The following is a 23,887-nucleotide window of genomic DNA, read 5'->3' as shown; positions in this document are numbered from 1 at the left end:
ACTGAGGATTCAGTTGTGTGGGGCCTTGCCACGGGGCCTCAGGACTCCAAGGTAACGCTCCAGAGACGAAACAGGCATCCCTGGCCTGGTCCCCTCTGCTGGGGCAGACTACAAGCTCGCTCTGCTGGGGGCCTAACAGAGCGGAACCACACGTCTGGATCTTGAGAGGCATCTTGGGGGTGCACGCAGTGGGCAGGGAGGGAATTAAGCGTGCCTGGGGCAGCTGCTCTGGAGACGGAGCTTTGGGGCAGCAACCCCAGCAGCCCACGCCCCTTATCTAAGCTGGATGATTGCTTAAAAAATCCAGCAGCCGGCATCTCTAGGGGGCTGAACGTTCCATTCTTTGCTGGCAAGAGAACACAAGGCCACAGAATGCCATGATGAGAAATAAAGGACCCAGTGACTCAACGCATTTGTGACAGGTTTATTGTGGAGCGCTGCATGGGCCTGCCAACACAGTCCAGACGTGACATTTAAAAGCCCTGCACATTCCATTTTCCCTGGTGGCCTCCCCACCATCGACCGTGTGAAACACAGGCAGCTTGTCCACATCAACCAAGAGTCTGCTGAGTAGGCTCTGGTCTTTGGTCCAGAGGTCTCTGCACGTTGCAGGAGTGCAGCGAAGGTGTTTAAAAAGCTGCTTGCTTCCACCGGTGGGCCTCCTGCTATCAGGAAAGGGGGCCAGGGTTCGTGCACAGATTGGTGCGGCAAATCTTACAATGAGATAGCTCAAAGATAGCCGTCCAATCTTTTCTCCCTGAAATTCCTAATCTATAAAAGCATGTTTTCTAAAAAGTCTTAAAAATGCACATAACCTACCTGCTGTTTTGGTTTAATAAAAGAAGCCACTTGATTGGATTCCGTGATGCTCACTGACCAGGCACAAATGCCTTTTCTCTCCAATAAAAACAACAGCAACAAAGCTACTATTCTCTGGCTTATTTTCTGCTAGATGTCATCATTATCTCTCCATATGTAAAACAGGTTACATAACTTGCCCAAGATCACACCACTAGTAAGTAGCAGAGCCGGCATTTGAACCCGTGCTCTGAGTCACCATCCTGGATTGCTTCTTAAGCCTCTATAAGGTCCCCAGATGCAGTTATGTGGATCCCCCCTCTGAATCACTATCTTCTTACAGGCAGGTGGCCTACAGGAAAATAGAATGTTCCAAAATCATAAGAGAAATGGAGTAAAATATTAGGCTGAACTTGTAGAGAAGCTGTGTTGTTATATACAGCACCATGTTTTTCTGGAGGCCAGGAATGAAAATTGAGAAGCTACAGCAGCACATGTTCTTATGTTTGGCTCAGACTGAGGGCATCTTAAGCAAGCCTGAGCCTTTGGCAAACTCGCCCAGTGGAGGCGAGAAGGACGAAGGGCTGAGGCGGGTCAGCATGGAGCTTGTGCATTGAAAATGTGTTGGAATCCTTTCCAATGGCTCCAAACTCCCATGGCAACCCCAGCATCGAGGGAATCACATGAGGGAAGAGGGGCCCCTTCCTGATCTTTCCAAAGATGCAGCCACCAGTTCTGTGGAGGCAGGAGCTCTGGGACTATGGACACGTACCTGTCCATGTATGTATGCATCAAATGGTACACCTAGAACAAGGACTCGCCAGAGAGTTTGAAAAGCTGACTTGAGAACATCACTATGTTTCCCGAGACCCTCAGTGCCCTCAGTTGTAGGTGCAGGCTTTGTGCTCACTGTTCTCTAAGATCTCGACTTCACTGAATAATCCACAGAGAACATCCTGCACTCCACCCCAGTCCAGACCTTTCCCCACTTTCTGGGTGGGGCCTGGGAAGCAGCGAAGTGGACCAGCGTGCATGAGTGTGTGGGGACAGGTATCAGAAGGGGGCAGGACAGCATGGGAAATGGGAGGGGAAAGCAGGGGTGTCAGGGGATTCATCCTCTCCCCGAGGGAAACAGCGTCCTTGATGAAAACTGGCAGACCAAAAGTGTTCTCCCCTCTCCTGGGTCAGAGTTCAGAGAAACCGCACCAAGAGGAGGAAGTATTCAGCTTTTAAAGACATGATAGGCTGAGTCAAAATAAGGAACACCTCTTTTGAGGCTTGCAATATCACTCAGAAGTGATGTGCCAAGCAGATGTGGAAATAGCAGCTGTCAGCCTTTGCCAGAATCTTCTATACAGCGGTATTTATCTGCCTTCTGGCTGTACCCTGAACTCACCGTTTGACCTACTGTTACCAAGCTACAGATGTAGGCATTTAAGTCCCCTGAAAGTTGCTGCTCACTGCCTGTCACACACACACACACACACACACACACACACACACACACACACACACACACACTGTTGATATCATAAAACAATAGCATGGTAGCTGGTAGCTTCTAAGAGGTAGTATGCCCAATATTGAGTTGCACGGACACTATATATATAGCTTATAGCTGATGCTCATTTTTTATAAATAAAACGTTTTTGTGAATCAGGTCATACACCTGAAAAATGCCTGGGGAGCTTTCAATTTACAGAATAGATTCTTCCTGAGAGTCTATGGAGCCCTCTGAAATGGAATAGCTCACTAGACATCAGGAGACACTCTGGAAGCCTGGTTTTTCCTGTGTGGGGTTTTCTTGAAGAAGTGCCCAAGAGCGGCCGGGCGCGGTGGCTCACGCCTGTAATCCCAGCACTTTGGGAGGCTGAGGCCGGCGGATCACGAGGTCAGGAGATGGAGACCACCTGGCTAACACAGTGAAACCCCGTCTCTACTAATAATACAAAAAAATTAGCCGGGCGCAGTGGCGGGTCCTGTAGTCCCAGCTACTCGGGAGGCTGAGGCAGGAGAATGGCGTGAACCCAGGAGGTGGAGCTTGCAGTGAGCCGAGATCACACCACTGCACTCCAGCCTAGGCGACAGCGAGACTCCGTCTCCAAAAAAAAAAAAAAAAAAAAAAAGTGCCCAAGGGAACTCTGGCTGAAGCGAAACATTCACATAAGGCTACTGTGATCTTGGACTTCATTACGTCTCCCTATCCTACCAGACCCAAAATACCAGACATTTCAAAGAAGGAGCTATTTTTCCTTGCATTTTTGGGACCATTGGCATCCAATGTTGTTTCCATAAAAATTCTCTTGGGTATTTTTGGAACGAAAGAGAATTAATAGGATTAATGAAGCAGGACTGCGATTTGCTGTGCCCATTCCCCAACTGTTACCTGGGTGGGGTGCTGCCCCTGCCCTGTGCTGGAGTGGAGACTTGGCCCAGACAACCGTCCCTGGTCCTCAGCCTCCTTCTTAGACCAAATGAGCAAGAGACTCCAGGAGCAGCCCCTTCCAAGGCCCCTGTTGCTTTTGGGAAGCTCACATCTAAAGGAAAAGGAAACTGGAGACAGCATGGTCTCCTCTCTGAGGGTGATGTGGTCTGTGTCAAAGCTGAGACTCTGGTGTTTTCTATAGTCACTGGTTGATTTCATTCACTCATTCAAAAATAGGCATTTTTTTTTAACCTAACCTACCACGTGCCAGGTGATGATATATTGTACTAGGATGAATTATAGATTGCTGTTTTTACAGGTAAGAATTGACAATTTCATATGGTTAAGCCTAAGAGTGTTTTCCTAAATTAGTGTTACTTTTTTTCTTCTGATGGCATCAACGAAGGCATAGATAACCCAATCACTACTATTTGCTATGGTGGCCTGGGTCTGCCCAGGTTCCTTTCCAGAAACAGGGCAGATACCAGTTTCTACCATGCATGTAATGGTGAGATATTTTGTGACTTAATATACGGCTAAGTTACTGCTTTAAATTGGCTTCTCCCAGACACCCTTTTATGCAGAGGCAGTTTGAGGCCTGGGCCACTTGGGAAGCTCAACCACCATGGCTCCCCAACTCTGCAGGCCCTGCTCTGCAGTGTGGAGAGGCAACCGGCCGGAGGAGAGTGATTCGTAAGTGCGCAATGAAGACAATCTCTTTTGGACTCATCTTGTCTAATGCTACTGGAGCAAAACTGTACCCAAAGTTCACTTGCAAATATATTTACACAGACCAATATGAAATTAAATGATTTAATAATCAGTTAAAAAACAAAAAACAAAAACAGGCCGGGCGTGGTGGCTCACGCCTGTAATCCCAGCACTTTGGGAGGCCAAGGTGGGTGGATCACCTGAAGTTAGGAGTTCAAGACCAGCCTGGCCAACATTGTGAAACCCCATCTCTACTAAAAAATACAAAAAAAAAAAAAAAAAAAAAAAAATACAAAAATTAGAGCCACGCGGTGGCTCATGCATGTAATCCCAGTGCTTTGGGAGGCTGAGGTGGGTGGATCACTTGAGGTCAGGAGTTGGAGAACAGCTTGGCCAACATGGTGAAACTCTGTCTCTACCAAAAATACAAAATGCAGCTGGACGTGGTAGTGCACGCCCATAATCCCAGCTACTCAGGAGGCTGAGGCAGGCGAACCCAGGAGGCAAAGGTTGCAGTGAGCCGAGATCGTGTCACTGCACTCCAGTCGGGGTGACAGAGTGAGACTGTCTCAAAAAAAAAAAAAAAAAGCTAAAGAACATACAAACCAAAACCTGACACCTTTAAACTCTGAGGCCATAGGAGATACCTAGTATCCCTTCACTAATTTATTAGAAGATGATTTCTTTCCCTTGTACTCAATTTTCTGTTAACCAGATACTCTGTGAATATGATTCAAGTAGTTTAATACAGTACGATAGTGCAGAGTATGGGAGATAATAAACAAGAATAAGATTCTGAAATTTAAAAGAAAGGTTCTGAGATACTTTTGATGCTGCAGATACATGACATGAGCTTAAGTGATTAAATTTATTCAACAGGAGTTACTGGGGCAGCCTTTCTGGTGGCGAATAACCAGGCGAACATTAACCACAGTGGCCAGTGGGGTGAGACTTGCGCTTGTCAACCTCAGCTCTGGTGACATCTGGGGCCAGATCATGCTTTGTTGCGGGGGACTGTCCTGTGCACTGCAGGATGATGAGCAGCATCCCTGACTCTACCCATGAGATACGAGCAGCACTTCCACTGGCTGAGAATCACGGGGTCCAATGGATACAACCAAACGCAAACTCAATGATTTGTAGGGGGGGAAAGCACAGCTTCCTGGGGGAACAACCCGTGTCAGCTTCACAAAGCTGGAGGCAAGCCTGGGGGAATGGCCTATGGTGAGGGCGCAGGGCCTCTGGAGTGAGTGAGGTAGAGTGTTATGGAGTAGTACCCACCTTGACAACTGCATCCCTTCCAGCCAAACTCAAGACTGGAGAAGCAACACTGGCTTACACAGCTGAAGGGGTCCTGGGGAAGAGATGGACTTGCAGACTCAACCATTGCTCCACAAGGGGGTGGCCTGGGGGACAGTGAGAAGGATCTCCCCACCCACCTCTGGGCCTTTGCATGTCCTGACAGCACCATCTACGATAGCCACACCTCTTCCCCCGCTCCATCTGGCTCCTCCTTACTCTTCAGGTCTCAGCTCAAATGGCTTTCCCCGCCCCACCCCCGAAGGTTCTCTGATCCTTTCCCTGCGGCCACCCTCCCCTGGCCCTGCCAATCTGCTCAGTGGTGCCTGGCATCCAAACTTCTAGTGCAGAACTTGTCACCCTGCTCAGTGGTGCCTCGCATCCAAACTTCTAGTGCAGAACTTGTCACCTTGTCACACACATACTGTGTATATTTATATGGATTGCAGGAGTTTGGTTTTCTGTTTGTTCCTCCCATTAAAATATGAACTCCATGAAGACAGAGACCCTGTTTCCATGGAGTACCACACTCCTCCCAGAAGCCAATGGGGCACCCGACACATGGTAGACATCCCCACCCCCCACCAATTATCTGCTAAATTGATGAGGGAAACCACTTTTCCACTGAATGGCAGGAGAGGTCCAATAAGTGAAGCTCATGAGGATGGAATCAACCATGTGGTCATTGCAGCAAACAGTGGCATCAATGTGGACGCTGGTTTATTTCTGCAAAGTGTGCCAGGTAGAAGCTGATCCCAGACAACAACATGGGACATGTGCAAGTTTCTGTCTTTACCCACATATTTTTGGGGGTGTTCACCAGTACCTTACTATGATACATCTTTTGGGCAAATGGTTTGTACCCTGAGCCCAATTACACACCCTCAATGTGTCGACAACTTATATCAAAAGCCTGGTGAGACAGTGAACTGCTAACCTGAGTGGTAAAGTTCTATGCTTCAAAACTGGTATTATAGAGAATGATCGTTTGCATACTGATCAGGGAGGGTGGAGAGTAAGGGGACAGGGAGGGCTGTTCAACAAAGACTCAGCGAGCCTCTGATTATGTCTGTATTTCAAAGAGCACAGGTCATGGTTGACACGCGGGCAGCAAGCACACTGCTGACATCTAGTCTGCTTGGTTCCTCACCACCACTGCCAGGTTCCAACATCAAGAACACAGAGACATTTCCGTCTAACTTTTATATGAAGAATTTAATTATCTATACACGTAACTAGTTCAAAAGGTTGTATTACAGTTGTTAAAGCCGCAGGTTTATATATTTATATATTTTACATTCATATCCATGAAAATACTGAAGCGCAACTGAACGAGGAGGAGAGGTCCTCGCTCTCTGCACCATGTGAAAGGAGAAGGACCTCTACACGACCACCAGCACAGCCTCCCGACCGCCGGGAGAACGCGAGGGGAGTGCGCGTTACAGAGTCTTTAGGAGGACAGCTAGATTGTGCTTGAGGCTCCCCCTGCCCCATTTTCTGTGCCGTGAGCAGCAGGCATTTTTATTGAGAGCTTCCAACTAGTGTTTAAAAGACAAACAGGGCTTCGGCTACAGCATATCTAACACACAAACCGACCATGAGCTCCATTTCATATTAATCTGTAGAAATTCCACAGTCTAGTTAAAAAATGTAAACATTGGAAATTAATTGCAGGGAGATTTCTATACATTCTTTCTTGTCAAGAAAATTACTTGTTCAAAATAGGTCATTCCATGAAAAGTAATTGGAATAAAACTTCATGTAACAGAGACTAAAAAGAGATTGTGGAGATCGTTGATCCTAACGACCTCAACGGTGTTGTCTACTGATTTTATGCGATGCAAACACGCAAAATTAAAATCCCCAAACAAAACACCAACTCAACCAGATAAATCTGAGACCAAACAAAAACAGAGTGCTTTCTCATGTGGCTACAGGGTCACTGTGCAAAATCAAATCAAATGCAATATGATTAGAGCATCATACAAGGTAATAGCTTTGCCATGGAAAGAACTGGTTTCTTATGTACAGGATGTATTACATGCTCAACAAGGTACAGCTGATACACACAAACAAGCACAAACACCTTCGCTTTAATTGGGCTCATTCTACACGTCTTTAAAACAGAGATACTGAACTCCTCTGCACTTCTATAGCAAGGGGGGAAAGCCCCAAACTACACAATTTAGTTGGTAACACTGGACAAAATGAAAAAATACATCAAGTCTCAGATTTATGGACATTTGGAACAATTTTTAATAGCACATGCAGCATTCCTTGATAGTGGGTCTTTTTGCAAAACCAAAATAGCAAAGAAGTCATTTATTTATTTTGTTTATTAAAAGGCTAAAATATATATTTAAAAATAATTTTAAAACTATTGAAAGCACCTGTGCAAAGGTGGGGGAAAGTCAATTTGAGTAACTAGGAAAGCCACAAAAGGACCCACTACCCTGTGTGTTTTTGTAATTTTTGCTCCTGTCTCTGCAAGTAATAACTCAAACATTGCGATCACATGCAACTAAGGTAAAATGAGGTAAACTGCTCTGCAGTGAGTTCTTCTACTCAGAAGGCAGTAGGTGATCATGCTGGAAGTCACATGATCAAGGCTGCATCTCCCATCATCCCTCTGGGCAGTGATATGGGATAGTGGGTCTCTTTGAGGACTTTCAAGCCTGAGGGGGGGATGGACAACATATGATTCCTAGAAAAAGGAGGAAAACAACACATAAGCAAAACAAAACAATGAGCAAAATTCAAGCTAGGAAAATGAGTCAGGCATGTAAACAGCATGGTGCCAAAATGATTTGAAAAAAAAAAAAAAAAAAAAAAAAGGAAAAAGGAGGGAGGGGAGGGAGGGGACATGCTACAGAAGGAATGAAAATTAAAGAAAAATAAAACCCCACAAGTTAAACTCTTGCATTACAGAAGGTCTTCAAAGAGACGATTGCGAATGCAGCAATGGTCTAGCTTTAAGTTCTGCAAACAAAGCTCAGCAGAATCAGAGCAATGCTGCATGTTTTACCGGAAGATACCAGAGAGGCAAGGCGACAGAGCCACCAGGGCACTTACATTGCTGGCTTGGGTCCATGTCTGTGGTCAGCTTCACATAATTGGATGGGAAGAGCCCCACTTGTCCATTGACTTCCCCCTTCCACCAGTCGGGGTCCTCCTTGTTGAGGACGTTGATGATCTGGCCCTTGTTGAAGGCCAGCTCGTCGTCGTTCTGCGCAGTGTAGTCGTACATCCCAATCACCTGGCACACTGCAGGAGACAGGGCTGGGTGAGCGGCTGCACACCCACCGAAGAACGCGCAACGGGCACCGCGCAGCCGTTCAACATTCCCAGCTACTCTTTCTGTACTTTCAGAAGAGGGTGACAGTAGGTGAAACTGTTCTACTGGGCTTTTTGCAGTGTGGGCAATAGGGAAAGATGAAGAATTAAAAACCAAGACAACAGCAAAATTTTCACACTAAGTCTTTAGAGTTTTTTGTTTTGTTTTGTTTTTTGATTTTTGTTTTTGAGATGGAATCTCACTCAGTCGCCCAGGCTGGAGTGCCGTGGAGTGATCTCGGCTCACTGCAAACTCTGCCTCCCAGGTTCATGCCATTCTCCTGCCTCAGCCTCCCAAGTAGCTGGGACTACAGGTGCCTGCCACCTCGCCCGGCTAATTTTTTTGTATTTTTAGTTAGAGACGGGGTTTCACCGTGTTAGCCAGGATGGTCTCAATCTCCTTACCTTGTGATCCGCCTGCCTTGGCCTCCCAAAGTGCTGGGATTACAGGCGTGAGCCACTGCGCCCAGCCAGTCTTTAGTTTTCATAATATCATCCTCTTTTTCATGTTTACTTGTCAGCAGAAAATGTACAGTGCTAATCGAGGGCTTTCGTTTCAAGTGCAGTGGAACTCCTTTCTACTGCTGACTCCAGAAAGACTGGCCCAACCCCATTCCAAATTCTGCTGCACAGGACAGCTGTGTATCATGGGGACTTTACTATCATTTTTCCTTTTTGGTTTAAAGTAGAAGGTAATCATCATTTGACCTCCAAGAATCCCAAATCTTAGGGAGAACTAAAACTAGTGATTGATTGATTGATTATTTATTTGAGACAGAGCCTCACTCTGCTGCCAAGGCTGGAGCGCAGTGGCACGATCTCAGCTCACTGCAACCTTCACCTCTAGGGTTCAACCGATATCTGGTCCTTCCAAAAGAGGCCTCAGCCTCTTGAGTAGCTGGGATTACAGGCATGCACCACTATGCCTGGCTAATTTTTGTACTTTTAGCAGAGACGGGGTTTCACCATGTTGGTCAGGCTGGTCTCGAACTCCTGGCTTCAAGAGAGCCACCCGCCTCGGCCTCCTAAAGTGCTGGGATTACAAGGCACGTGCCACCACATCATGCCTAAAACCAGTGTTTCAAATGATTTTTCTGCTGCTGTATCTTTGCGTCTCAAAATGTTGTCTTGAAAGAAATCTCCACCCTCAAGAACATTTTTTCTTTTCTCGTTTTCTCTCAAGCCTATAGGAGGTAAAACTGTTCTCATTCTTTGACACTTCTACTTCAGATGAGTCTGCACCAACAGGTCACAGTCCCTGTGAATCTTTCTTAACCAGCATATATAAATAAGTTTAGGCTTTTCAAATTCTCCAGCTAATTCAATCATTTCAGCAACTGATTTCAGTGGGCCTGAGGAAGGGGCTGTACACGGAAGTGGAGGGATACTGACACATCTCCCCAAGGGACAGCAAACCCTGTGGGAACCATATTCCTCAGCCTACACGAGGCCACAGCTCAAGCAAAGAGGCCCAGTGGGAACTGGGGCTCATCACAAAATTTGCCCATCCTTTAATTTCTTGAGAAGGCTGCCAGGTTTTAATCTTATCTCACTGGGTACATACAGCACAGATACTTAACCACAAAGCATTGGAACAAAAATTCTACACTTTCCAGAAAAGCCAACCAAGAATGGCAGCTTAAAGACCTAAAACAGAAACCTGCTCCCCTGACCTCACCTCTCTCAGATCTTGCTGAAGCATGTAATTTGGTCCCTTCAATCAGAAAACAGCCAACTGGGCCAACTGCTGTGCTCTGTTCTTTTCCAGTCCTCCAGGAAAGTGTGTACAACATCCTGCCCGCCCAGCGGAGCCCCCTCTGCCCACAGTGAATGTCACAGGGGAGCTATTTTGGTCTTCAGTGAACACCACATTAGAGCCCCCAACCCCCGTGGCCCCCAGCTCCATCTCCTGACCTACTGAGACCCCAGCCATTTATTTTTGGGTGTCCCTTTCTGTCACCTCACCCCATAGCCTAAACCCCAATGTAAATGGCTGGAAGGAAATCAAGAGGAAAATGTGGCCTTAATGCCACAGCATTCATGACTCCTGCAGTAAGAGCGTTCCAACAAGGGTTCTGTTGTATGCAGCACAGAAAAGCCACTTAGATATCTGGTCCTTTCGAAAGACATATTCCGTATCACATTAGTTGGGTGTCAGTCCCAGCAAGTACAAGAAGTGCTTTAAAGCACATGTGAAAAACAACGTAAATATATTTAATGAGGAAATCAAGTGGAAAAACTCAAGTGAGATGCAGACCATTTTCCAGTTAGAAACGGGAAACTCCTTACCTGCCGCTAATGCTGTTGACTTAGGTGGCTCTGTTGGAGTGATTTTGCTTGTTCCAGGGCTTAGAAGTTTTACATAATTAGCTGGGAACCAGCCTATCTGGCGCTTTTTCCCACGTGCCTGGTAAGAAAATAATTACATCAAACATTTTTAAAGGCTCATCTTTTATAATACAGCTCACTTTATAACAGAGCAGTTATGTAAAGCTTACACACAACTGAAAAACAAACGACATTAAGGGTAAAATCTATGGATTACCGTGTCACAAAAGTAAAACACCATAGCTAAAATTCAAATTGTGGCAATCACTGGTCAGCAAAGCCCAGAATGTTTTTGCTTGGGCTAGACCGTGTGGATCACAAAATCAGGGTATACCATGGATTGCCTGGGATAGAAAATTCTGCTCATGTAATGCTAGCACTCAGCTGTTAATTTCAGGTAATGCAGACATTATGGTTAATGCCAACACTGTATATGGGTTTTAGTAACAATAATAATAATGATGATGATGGCCATCAATACCGAGTACTACTTCTTTTTTTAAAAATTAATTAATTAATTTTTTTTTGAGATGGAGTCTCGCTCTGTTGCCCAGGCTGGGGTGCAGTGGCAGCACTAGGCTCACTGCAAGCTCCGCCTCCCAGGTTCACGCCATTCTCCCGCCTCAGCCTCCGACTACCGGCACCCACCACCACGCCCGGTTAATTTTGTTTCTGTATTTTTAGTAGAGACGGGTTTCACCATGTTAGCCAGGATGGTCTCAATCTCCTGACCTCGTAATCTGCACCCCTCGGCCTCCCAAAGGGCTGGGATTACAGGCGTGAGCCACTGCACCTGGCCCTCACTGAGTGCTTTTTATGAGCCAGGCCCTGTGCATTTATGTACACAATTCCAGAAGGATAGTACTATCATTATTCCCAATTTCCAGATGAAAAGTTGAGTGACAGCCCCAAGGTCACAGGCAGTTAGTGGCAAGCCAAGATGCACTCATGTGTCTGCATGCTGCTTTACAGGTAATATACATCAAGATGACACACATGCAGTACACACAGAACACAAGGAGGCTCGATGTTATTTTCACAAACCTGTAGGCCCATGTGATGGCTAAAGCCACATTTTTCACTGCCACTTCTTTCTCACTTAATTCAATCTGATTCAACACAAGAGTCATCTATGCAGTGTTTCTGCACCATGCTGTTAGAAAGGGACAGTAGATGACTGTCCCTATAAACCCGGGGAGTTTACAACCAAGTTGGTGAGGCAGGTTTTGCAGTTAGGACACAATCCCATAAAAAGACTAGAGTTAGGGATCATGAGTCGGGCTTTGACTACCCTTCTGTACACCACCAAGAGAACCCAAAACTACTCGTGCATGCACATGCATGCGTACACACACACACACACACACACACACACACACACACACGTCTAGAAACAAGGCTCTGATCAAAACAGTAGCCTCTGGGGACAAGGGTGGGAGGGAGACATTTATATTCCCTCATAACTTTTGAATTTTAAACCATGTGACTATAATTATCTATTCCCCAAATAAGGAAATAAAACTAAAAGAAAACTTCCACATTACCTGTGCCCTCCCACCTGCCAATTTATCAAGGGGGATACCTCTGGGTCACTTTGAGAACACAGAGCAGGCTTCACTTTTCCTTGAGGTCTGACAGATTTCATCCCCTTGGCTCAAGGACTAAAGCTTTTACGTTCACAGTGAACCTGCTGATGACTGAAGCCATTTGGTTACAAGTTTCCACGTCTATCCACCAAGTGTACCACCATTCTGCCCGCAATGACACCACTCTTTCCCACACCTCTGCAGCAGAGCACAGACCTCGCTGGTGTTTCCTCATTTGTGGATCCACACGGAGAGTCACTCTGGTGACAGCGCCAGGAGCTCTCCTGGGCCATGGCAACTCAGCCACTTTATTGTGGATCCTAAGAACCACTCAAACTCTCACTTTAGCACAGTGCTAGAGGTGTGGGGACTGAAAAATACAGCTGCTGCCTCCAAGGGGCTAGTCAGCTACAAGTGGAAATAAGAAATGTGCACAGAAAGCAAAGTAATATAAAATACTAAAGAGTGGTGCTGGCACGGGGCCACCGCTGGAGCTCAGGGGAGGAAGATGGCACTTCTGGTTGGGATGGTCACAGAGAGCTTCCAGAAGTGGGATCTGCCAGCTCTTGCGGAAGTGGAGAGGTGGGAGTCGGCTGGCCCCTGGCAAGACATGTCATGAACAAAGGCAGCGAGGCAGAAGAGCAGGGGGTGTTGGTGTTTCAAAGAGGCTGGAGTGGAGACGTCATTGCTCAGCGGTAAGACGTGAGGCTACACTGGGGAGAGGGGCCCCGCAGGAAGCCTTCCCCTGGCTGGCGAGGAGGAAAGGCGGTGGGAGTCTTCCATGTCTCCAGAACAGGACAGGGGCATGATGCTGGCAGGGCCAATGGGTGACACAGCACAACTCTAAGCAGGGAGTGGGACCTGAGGGTCTAAGGAGGCCTCTCCCTCCCCAGCACAGGAGAAGGCATGTTGATAAAAAGGAGTGGATTTTCAGGCCTCCAGAGGTCAGACACCTGAACCAGTGAGTAGCATCTGGCCAGCACTTCTGGAAAGGACAATTATGGGTGTCCACCAGCGAGCTCCCCAGGGGAAGTTTCATCTTTAGTTACACTCCAGGTTGTGCCTTCTATTCTGGCCAAGATGCATTTCTTATATATTCAGCTCTCCGTGTGGCTCTTCCTGTCCTGGCCTCAGGCTCACCTCCACAGAGTGGTAGACGGGACTATGTGAGACCCGAGGCCTTCCCCAGCAAGGCCTTCTTCCTTCATGCTCCTGCTGTTCTAACCCCCATTCCTCAGCACCCGAGGGTCTGTCTTCCGTGGCTAGCCCACTGCACGGCAAAGGTTTCCTGCCTCCCTCTTCCCCCTCAAACTTATGCAGTTCCATACCGTCCTGCTCATGGGCAGACAAATACCAGCAGATTGGGGAAGTCAGTCTACAGGCCCACTAATGGCCATCAAAGGGTTCCCATAGGCCCCTTCCTCACAAAGCATTCCAGAAACTATTCCTTCCTGTATCTGGCCAAGTCTTACTGAGGCCCCCTGTGTTACGCAGAGGTCCACGTTCAACAAAGGCCAGAGAGACGGACAGCTGCTGGGAAAGCCCTTCCACAGGCCCCACGTGGGCAAGCCAGGGAGCAAGCCCCATCCTTCAATAAGTTATGAAGCAGGTGGCCAGGTGCCCACCTGGCGGTCTGAGGCTGATCTTCACTTTGGATGGGGGAGGATGTGCGGACAGAGACACACTTTCCATATGAAAAGTCAGCCGGCTTACCTCTCAAGTAACTGCTGTAGTAGTAACTTTTTAAAGGCAACTTTTTATTTAGAAATGATTTCAAACTCACGGAAAAGTGGCAAGAATAAGAAAAGCACACAGAACACCCGTAGGCCCTTTACCCGAATTCACCTACTGTTAACACTCGGCGGGTGCCAGCTGCTCCCTCATTTGTGCGCTTTCTCTCTCCCTCCCCACCCTCTTCTCTGTTAAGTTCTTTTTTTGAATCATCTGATTGCAAGTTGCTTACATCTTAACTCTTTACCCCTAAATACTTCAACGTGTATCTCCTAAAAATAAGAATATTCTCTTATATAACCACAGTACAGTTATTGCTTTCAGTAAATTTAACACCGGTACAATAATTTTGTCTAATCTAGTGTCCATAACCCAATTTTGTCCATTATCCCAGTATTGTCCTTTACAGCATGATTTTCTTTCATACAGGGTCTAGATACTGCACTAAGTCTAAATACTGCAGTCAGTCCTCATGCCTCTTTAGCACCCTTTCGACAGGTTTTGTCTTCTATGATCGTGACATTTTTGAAGAACAGTTACTCCCTCCTCGCTCCCAGCACAGCTGCACACACATGATATTCTCTGGTCTCCCCACTGCTTATCATTCTGATCACCTCATTCAGGTGTTGTCCTAGTTCTCCACTCTGTAATGACTGTGTTTTCCCTTGCAGATCACGAGTGATGTGTGGGGGTCACTTCAAGACCACGCACATTTACTGCTCCTACTGAAAATTTTCCTACAGATTTGGCATCCATTGATGATTCTAGGAAGTTTTACCATGAGAATTGTGTAATAGCAATCTTTTCAAAGCATCTTTGTCTCTGGAAATGAGACCTATAGGAAGTATCTAGAATGGTAAAATGTGTAACAAGATGATATGATTAACAATACACACACATGCACACACACACACACACACACACGGGAACTAAAAATATGGATGTGGCTTTGAATGCAAAGCCTCTTGTGCCACAGAGGAAAAGCTCCACTCTCTAATGCCAAGGCACATAAGGACGATGCTATGCAGGCGTCCCTCATCGTACGAGTTCTCACTATGCTGACACTCACTATCTGAACTCAGAAATGGAACAGATATGTTTTCATATGAGCTCCTAGCTCTCAGAAATCTGTTACCAGCAGTCTGAAACTTAGGAACTAAACAAATACAGAAAATTTGGCATCTCTCACTATCCAAATACAGAATTTAGGCAGTGAGGGGTGGTTTGTACTTTACAATAAAATAGCGTCCCTTTGAGATTTTGTGTATTGAAACTTGGATGGAGAATTGTAAATAAAGAGAAAAGACACTGACTTGCAGCTCTCCTTCCCACCATCCACCTGGGTTCTTTTTTCGGATCAAAATCAGCTGACCAGGGGCGAGAGTGAGCTGCTCGGGGCCGGTGGCGGTGTATGAGGCAATAACCTGGGCAATTTCTGAAAAACAAGATCAAACATGGCAGTGCACGGTTAGAGTCAGCAGGAGAACAGGGCAAGAAGATGTGGGCGCCTCCCAGGTTCACAGATGAACACATTAAAACCAATGTACTGGGCTGGATTTCTACTCAACGAGTAAGGCTCCCTGAATCGCCCCTGTTCCCAGAGCTACCAGGCAGACGCGGCATTCAAGGGCTTGGCTGATCCTCGAGCCCTCAGCGGGCTGCAGACTCCCTCGTCATCCCGTGAAACTTACCAACTTCCCTCCACAAAGTCCGCTCCTTGCCCACTCCTGGCACCTTCTGTCACACCCCTCCCATAATTACCGAGAAAGCCCTGAGGCCACGGGCGGGGGCCTCATTCGCCACCCACCCCAGCACAGCAGCACTCAATGGCTGAGCTGCCACTTTAAAGTGACTAGAGGACTCCATAGCTTTCCCAGCTGCCAAGTACAGCAGAAACAGAAGCCTGTTTTCCTCAGAAACCACTGGGAGCCCGGCAAGAGCTTATTTCTATGTTGTTGCTGCAGATTCTGACTCCCAACGACACAGCCTTCTTCTTTATGCCTCACATTTTGAGTGATCCCTGAATATCAAGGTGCAAATCATGGCAGGGAAAATTTCTTTCTTTTTATTTCACGTTATAGGAGGGACCTGGAGTTAAGAAGGGAACTTTATGCAAAAACAATTCAGCACAGGGAAAAAAATGTAAACAGTTCTGTACTTTTCCTGAATGTGAAAAGTCCCATGGGAAAAATTCCAGCAGTACCACAGACCAGGCTCTGAAACACACATTTCCCCTGGCCCAGGAGATCGAGTATGAAAAAACAGAACCCTTCTCTGCCTGAGTTCTGGCACATCTGCAGCTACGCTTTCTGAACTTCTAGAAGCAATACAGAACAAACTGTTCTACTCCTCTACCCTTTGCTCTCCAAGTGTGGTCTGTGAAAGAAAGGAGAAAAGAAGGAAAGAAGGACAGAAGGAAAAGAAGAAAGAGGGAATGAAGTAAAGAAGAATGGAAAGGAAGAATGCAAAAAGGTCCCAGGTTCTGACGAGATTGCCTATTTTTCTACTCACTCCAGGGAACGAGTAAGGCTCTGGCCCTTAAGCGAGCCGCTCTCATCCTGTTCTGCATGCTATCAAGGGTTGGCCACCAGGACAGAAGCACCCGGCAGTCATGGTGCAGGCCTGGCCCTGCCTGACGCTTTGGAGAGCTTGGGGCAAGCAAGAAAGGCCACAGCACGGTCTACTGGCCCAGCCTAGGCTCTGACTGGGAGCTCCAGTTGGGATGTCTGCACTGGGATGAGGATTCTCTTGCAACAAACCAAAGACCAGCTCTTGGTTCCAAGAGTTTATGGCTTGCAGAAAGACCAAACTAGTGTCCTGTTTGGCACTGGATGTTCTTGCTCCTCATGGGACCTGGCATATGCAGCCAGCAATCTGCCCCAACATTCTCTGCGGTCTTCTGTGTCCTTTCTTGCTAGTTTCAGTGCAAAGTAAAGCCCACCTGGGCATCATCTATGAAGTATCTGGACCCTCTGGAATGACAAATGTCCAAAACTTAGAAAACTTACACTTAAAACAGAGATTTGGTGGGTGGTCCAATGTATCTCCTTCCATTGACTGTATTTGTCTGACTAAAATAAAATCCTAGACTATGTGAAATTTCCCTTTCTTTTTCTGGCCATGTAAGCCCAGTTGGAACTGGGCACCAGACAAACAAGCAAATCCGTCTCTTGGCATTTCAGTGACTGTTTCAACCTGTAATTTCCTAAGGATATGATAGCAAAAAAGCTCAAATGACCTAGACGAGGAAGACAGACGTGCCACAGAAACCATATTATTTCACATCCGCTTCTTTTCTTTTTCGTGCTATTTATAGCACATGTGATTTTATTGAAATAAACTAAAACACTTTGGATTCAGAGGTGTGACTATAATTTTGTACCTTCAACGTGTACCGAGGAAAACCATCCAATGGCTTCTAAATTAATGGGACCTACACTCACATAGTATCTGTTGCTCCTCTAATCTTCTCCATTGTTTGTATCCTGGGAATGCATTATTAGGAAATGAAAAAGGGCTAACCAAGCCTAACAGGAAGACGGAGAAGTAGCTGAGCCCATAATCCTACAGCTCCATGTATTATAACTTCCCAGTATCTCACCTGAATTATTTATTTATGTATTTATTTTATTTTATTTTTTGAGATACAGTCTCGTTCTGTCGCCCAGGCTAGAGTGCAGTGGTGCAACCTCGACTCACTGCCACCTTGGCCTCCCAGGTTCAAGTGATTCCCCTGCCTCAGCCTCCCGAGTAGCTGGGATTACAGGTGTATGCCACTATGCCTGGCTAATTTTTGTATTTTTTTGATAGAGACTGGGTTTCCTCTGTTGGCCAGGCTGGTCTTAAACTCCTGACCTCAAATGATCCACCTGCCTCGGTCTCCAAAACTGCTGCGATTACAGGCGTGAGTTACTGCGCCTGGCCTCACCTGAATGATTTCTCGACAACCCAAGAGAATATTCTGTCAGGTGACGTCTCCACTCTTCATGTGTGAAGCAACAGACGAATCTCATAACCAAGTGAAATTATTAATGGATTCCAAGGAAAGGACTTACTCTCACCACTCTTAGGAAAGATTCTTTTTATTTTAGGCTTCTGGCCCTAATACACAAAGATGGGGAGCAACTATCAATTACATTCAAAACATTGAAAAGTAAGCATCAGGGTTTGTAACTTACCAGGTTTTTTTCCTAAACTCCCTGTTTTCCCAGCAGTTCCAGAGCCCTTAAAACAGAGCAAAAGGTCTCATTTGCATGCTGAAGTTTTGATCATGCAACTTTAAAAACGATTAATGATGACACAAACCCGCTTGAGCCCCGAAGCCCCACTTTTCATTCTGGGAAAACACATCACTGTATCACCTGACACAAGGATATAGATTAGGAAAACATGGGACAAAATAAGCACTTTAAAACATGTGGCTTTTACTCGTTTCTATAAGAGAAAAAAACAGCAGAGTATGGGGCCCTGTAAGAGCCCAAAAGGCTCCGAGCACAGGCACTTCTTGGACCTGGTCAAATCTAACAGGAGGTTCCAGGATAGGAAGACTGTTAGTTTACATCCTAAATACTAAGGTCGAGCTTATTTTCACATGGTTAATTATGAAATATTTCACATATAAAAAGTACAGGGAATATAACTCATGAGCCTACCACCCGGATTTAACACATTAAAATATTAATATTTAGCACATTTGCTTCAGGAGCTTTCTTTTTTAAAAAACTAACACAGTACAGGAACAACTGGAACCTCTCTTCCCCCATCCTATTCACCCCTCTCTATCCAAAGAGGCAGTGGCTGTCCTGTGTGGCCTTTCCACTCAATTTCACAGCGTTTATACACTGAAATTTCTCTATCAATGCAGAGAGGCAGAGCATATTTCTTCCCAACTATCAAGTGTTTAAAAAGTGCTCTGGGGTTGAATTCCTCTCTGGGATACTCATGGAATTTTAAACCAGCCAAGTAAGCCAACAACAGAGACCACGAGAGGCAGGACAGCAGCCAGAACGGAATCTGTTGTTACAAAGTGCTTTATTCTAAATTAATTTATGCTTGAGTCTATCTTGCAGTAAATTAAGTATTCCAATTAAAACAAAACAAAAGGCTTAGTAAACTAAACATGAGTTACTGAAAGAATAAAAATATGCCATTTATCTACCAGGAACACAACTTACAGTCTCTTTACTTTGCTTATTGAAATTTAAGAACCATTTACCAGGAAAAGTTTGGGTTAAATTTTTACACTGATTCTGCTTTATTAACAAACAAAGTTATACAATAGCAATCTCTCACTATTTTACAATAGGCTGCATATCAAAAAAAAGGAATACCAATGAAATAAGACTCCAGTGACCACTTAACTTTCCTAGTACAGGCTTAGAATCGACTCCCTATACTCCATAAAAAGAACAAGGCAATTGGCAGTACCCAACAGTAGAGTTCAAGTAGTTTCAACGTGCTCCCTTTGAAAAACCCCAGCCAGTCCCACAAGTTGGGATGGATTCAGAAGGCCATGTTCTGTCCTCCCAGCACCTATAAAGTCCCCCAGACTGTGCCCCAGACCTGCCCATACAGAGAAGGGAAGCAGGATGGGACAACTCTCCCCATGCCCAGACATCAATTCTGGTATCTGAAGCTGGGTCTGGTGTTAAGTTTGGTCAGATATTTTGCTTTTACACTGAACTCTGTATTCAAGTAGGATGAAAGAGCTGAGTTTTCAGATTTTTTTTCATTATTATTGAATAGTATCACTAAATGTATATCTAAAAATTTTTAGTACTGCTAGTTCTTCTGTGGCTAATAACTTAAGACTGTGGTTAAGAAAGTAGCTTACAACTCCACTTACCTTAAAAAAAAAGTCACTGTGTTTTCCTAACATTTATTTCGGATGGTTTTATTACAGTAGAAAACTGTAACTTATTAAAATACACTACAAGTAATAACTTTCGTATTTTAACTGATCCAAAAAGTAAAGTCACTTTAAGAGTTTTCATGCACGGTAATAGAAATTGAGTTTGGCTTTTAGGGTTTTACCCAACTCCCCTGAAATATCATCTATATGACTCTCATTGGACTCGACTTGCTGGCCTGGAGAAGAATTTAATTCTCTGTTTCCAGGTCTGAAAAGTCCAATATACTAGCTGTCTCACAGGGCAAAATTATTTTCTTCCAGGCTTCTGCCAAATTCTCCAAGGGTGGGCAGACTTAAGTAAATCCATCCATGGGAATTCCACTTAGCTGCTCTCAAGACCGCAGCAAGAAAAACCAAAAAGCAAAACAATGCCACCCCTTAAAAAAACAAAATCCAAGCAAATAAAATCATTTCTGGGAGCTGCAGGAGAGGTGAGCAGGCCAAGGGCAGGACTACTAGAGCAGGGCACCAGGCCCAGCCTCACCCCCAGAGCAGCTTCGAGCACATGGAGCTGCACATGGAAGAGCCCAGTATACCTTCTACTACTGGCATTTGAAATAGAGAGAGAACTTTGTCCACTTGCTTACTCCTGAGAAAGCGGCCCCTACAGGCTCCCTGCCAGCCTTTTCTCTCTCAGTACCTAGGAGGTATGAGGAGAAAAAGAAAATAACTGTGAATTGACTGTCAATGCTTAAAAAAATGAGTCAATTCTTGTTGGTTTTTTAAAATGTGCACTGGATCTGTTAAATGACTCCATTTATACCCTGAAACTCTCCACTAACGTGCAAGTGGCTCCTACAAGACTGACTCCCATACTCTGTGGTAAGTCCAACCCACCATTCCATTAAACTTGCACTATCTTAAGACCACAGTTTATGCGATCAAACTTTTAGGGCTCTATTTAACAACAGTGGGAGCCCTTCCAATCTATACAGATAATAGCACTTAAATTCAGTCCTGATCAACGGAGATTCTAAGGCCTAGTCAAAAGTGTACCCATCTCTTAGATCTTGTGTCTTTCTACTGTGTGGGCAAAACCAGAAATTCTAAAAACTTTCTAATAATACCCAATATTCTGGGGCGATTATCACCAGAATACTTCTGTTCATACAGGCAAAATATTGCTATCATTCTTGGGGCATTTAAAAATCAATGACCATAATGATCTAATCAAGAAAGTTTACTCCAAAGCATAAGTCGGTTACATGCAGGAAGAGAGCTTAATACTGAACATGATCCTCCCAGCTGATGCGGACCAGCCCCATCACACTCAGCCTCCACTTAGCCCTGATGCGTTCTGCTTGGGGGAAGCCAATGCTTACTCTGCAGTGCCAAATAACAAAATCAAACAATGACAGGTCACACTGGATTTACTGTCACATTCCAGAACTTAGCAAAACCCAACAAAGTTCCACTGTCAAACATCGTGACTCCCCGCAAAGAGAATCACCGCACAGAAAGGGAGAGGAAACAGTTAATGTGGGTTTACCTCTGAATCTTTAAGCCTCACATAGTTAGAAGGGAAGACTCCGGACTTGTCGCCCACAGTTCCTGTCCACCAGTCACCATCTTTCTTGGTAACCAAAATCACATCCCCTTGCTGAAAGGTTAAATCTCCTTGCTCAGAACTCTCGTAAGTGTACATGGCAATAAATTCTGGTGGGGAGAAATATTGAGATACGGAGAGAGCTTGATTGTTTAAAGAAATCCCAGACAGCTTTGCAAAAGCAAGTTTACGAATAAGGAAGTTAGGACAAGATCCATTCAAGAGAAAGGCTAGTCACAGATAAAATACAGAGCTGCAGAATACCCTGGGCTCCACATTCCCCCAGTGCACATAAAAGTTCAGTAGCTGCAGACAGGGAGACAATTCCTGGGAAGACCCAGACACAGGAACAAAAAACCCAACTGCATGTTTACCGACACTGGAGTATTTACGAGTGATCTGTCATTTAGCGTCATGATTTATTTTTGAATGAAAATGGCTTTTACATTTATTTTTAACTAAGAGTTACACAATACCTACTCTGTGCTGAGCACTGGGTCAGATGCATTCAGATGCAGGCTCTTGGCAAGCATATTAAATATGTGTATTTCAGTTTTGAGGGCACCAAGTCACAGTTTTAAAAAATTGTTAGACAGCATATATCCTTTGCGTAAATTAAATAAGACATACTTTTCATTATTCAAGTGCCTGAAAACTTATGTCCTATTGTGCCATATACACAATATGATAGGAAGCTGTTAGAACACAAAATGAGTTACACATATTATTTAGTTAACAATGGGCATCTAGTTGTCATTCAAGAGCACAAACAGAGAGGAATGATGAGAAAAGGAATGTCCAACCCAATCCCAGAAAGCCTTTCAACAAGTTAAAAAGACAAATCCCAGTTTATCACATTTTATTATCCATGTCATTTAGTCTTAAAGAATAAGAACTAATGTTCCTTTGTGTCTTGAATTTGAAGGGTGTGCATTACAGAAGAAACTTTTCTTTTTCATTAGACGTAGAACTTTGCATCACTCTTGGTGGATTTTATTAAGGCTTAGAACCAAATCACACGCTCAGAAAGATTACAGACACAAAATCCTACATGGAGGTTCTAAGTACAGGATAAAAGATTTACAGAAAGATGCACACGCTTCTTGTTTCCACTTTTTCTCCATTTTATCCTAGGCTTTTGTTTGTATTTTTTTAAAGCAACAGAAAAATCACCATTTACCCAAAAAGTTGATTTTTATGATGGACAATGTCTGTTTCTCTCTAAACCTCAGATGATGTTCCTTTAATGTCCAGCCTCGTGTTGAGTAAGAGGCAGGACTTTTGTATGGAGAACTCCTTCGGTTAATTATCAGAGCCTCTGCAGGAGGTACTAATGAAAACTAAAACAAACAGACAAAAACACAAAAACCTCTAACCCTTGTGCTCACGTGGGCAGCCCCTGGAGCAACAAGGGCCTCCTTCAGCGCCAGTGTTGACCTGTCAGCGCCGAGGCCAGCAGCAATTGCTGGTGGAGAGCACTGGGCCCCATGGCAGACACAGGTCATTCAAACGTCCCAGGGAAAACAGAAGACTCTCTGTCTTTAGCCCTGAGGTGCTGGTAACACATACCTCTACAGTGAAAATTGGAAAAACGATTTCCCACACAAGGAAATCAAAGTTTGGTGGCTTTAATAGGGTCATTCTTTCTTCATTAACAGACTCATTTTTCTGCTTTCTCCATACTCTCACCCTTCCCTTTTCATTCTGCTCCCTGTTACTGTTCTTTAGATCATATTTGGCCATTTAAGACAGGATCGTTGGCCATCAATACTTTCCCCAGTGATTCCTCAACTTCAAAGTTACTTTCTTTAAAATGGATCCAAATTTTGAAGTAACTTTCCAAATGCTTAAGAAACTTCAGAAACATGAACTCTGGCTGAACTTGGTATTGCAGTATAAAATATAAAGGAGACTGGGAAGACCAAGGCTGGCCTTGCCCTGCCTGCCTTGCAAAAAAGCATCTGAGAGTGGCTTTAGGGTAACAATGAAACCCAGAGACATGATGACAGATAGGCAGAGGTTCCTCTTCAGCTACCCCTTCTCAGGAGACATTTCACAGAGGGCACTGGCCATCCCCAAGCCAGTATTTTAAAAGCGACCCAAGCCAATCACCTATTTTATCTGGTTTACAGTTTACTTTAAATTTGATTATGTTCAATGTGGTATTAACAAGAGGCTCATTAATAAACGAAAATAGCTTTTCTCAGAATTTCCACCCC

The 23,887-nt window shown here is 45.0% G+C and overlaps 1 protein-coding gene across 3 annotated transcripts in view; it reads right to left on the bottom strand.

The window, feature by feature from the left end:
* Window positions 1–23,887, bottom strand: part of ITSN1 (intersectin 1) — a 248,611-nt gene that overhangs the window by 44,543 nt on the left and 180,181 nt on the right. Inside the window, exons 24-29 of one of the 3 annotated variants that reach the window (XM_030914041.1) lie at window positions 21,612–21,778; window positions 18,390–18,435; window positions 15,525–15,646; window positions 10,856–10,973; window positions 8,306–8,497; window positions 6,430–7,937 (exon numbers count right to left, since the gene is read on the bottom strand). In XM_030914041.1, the coding sequence (XP_030769901.1) occupies window positions 7,936–7,937; window positions 8,306–8,497; window positions 10,856–10,973; window positions 15,525–15,646; window positions 18,390–18,435; window positions 21,612–21,778 (647 nt within the window). In that variant the 3' untranslated portion in view covers window positions 6,430–7,935. Of the gene's footprint in view, window positions 1–6,429; window positions 7,938–8,305; window positions 8,498–10,855; window positions 10,974–15,524; window positions 15,647–18,389; window positions 18,436–21,611; window positions 21,779–23,887 lie in introns of those variants that run through there. The other 2 variants (XM_030914040.1, XM_030914042.1) reach the window with 2 other exon arrangements.

Source organism: Rhinopithecus roxellana, chromosome 13, assembly GCF_007565055.1.
Source record: "Rhinopithecus roxellana isolate Shanxi Qingling chromosome 13, ASM756505v1, whole genome shotgun sequence".
Lineage (NCBI taxonomy): Eukaryota > Metazoa > Chordata > Mammalia > Primates > Cercopithecidae > Rhinopithecus > Rhinopithecus roxellana.
This window is presented reverse-complemented; position numbering and strand designations above follow the sequence as displayed.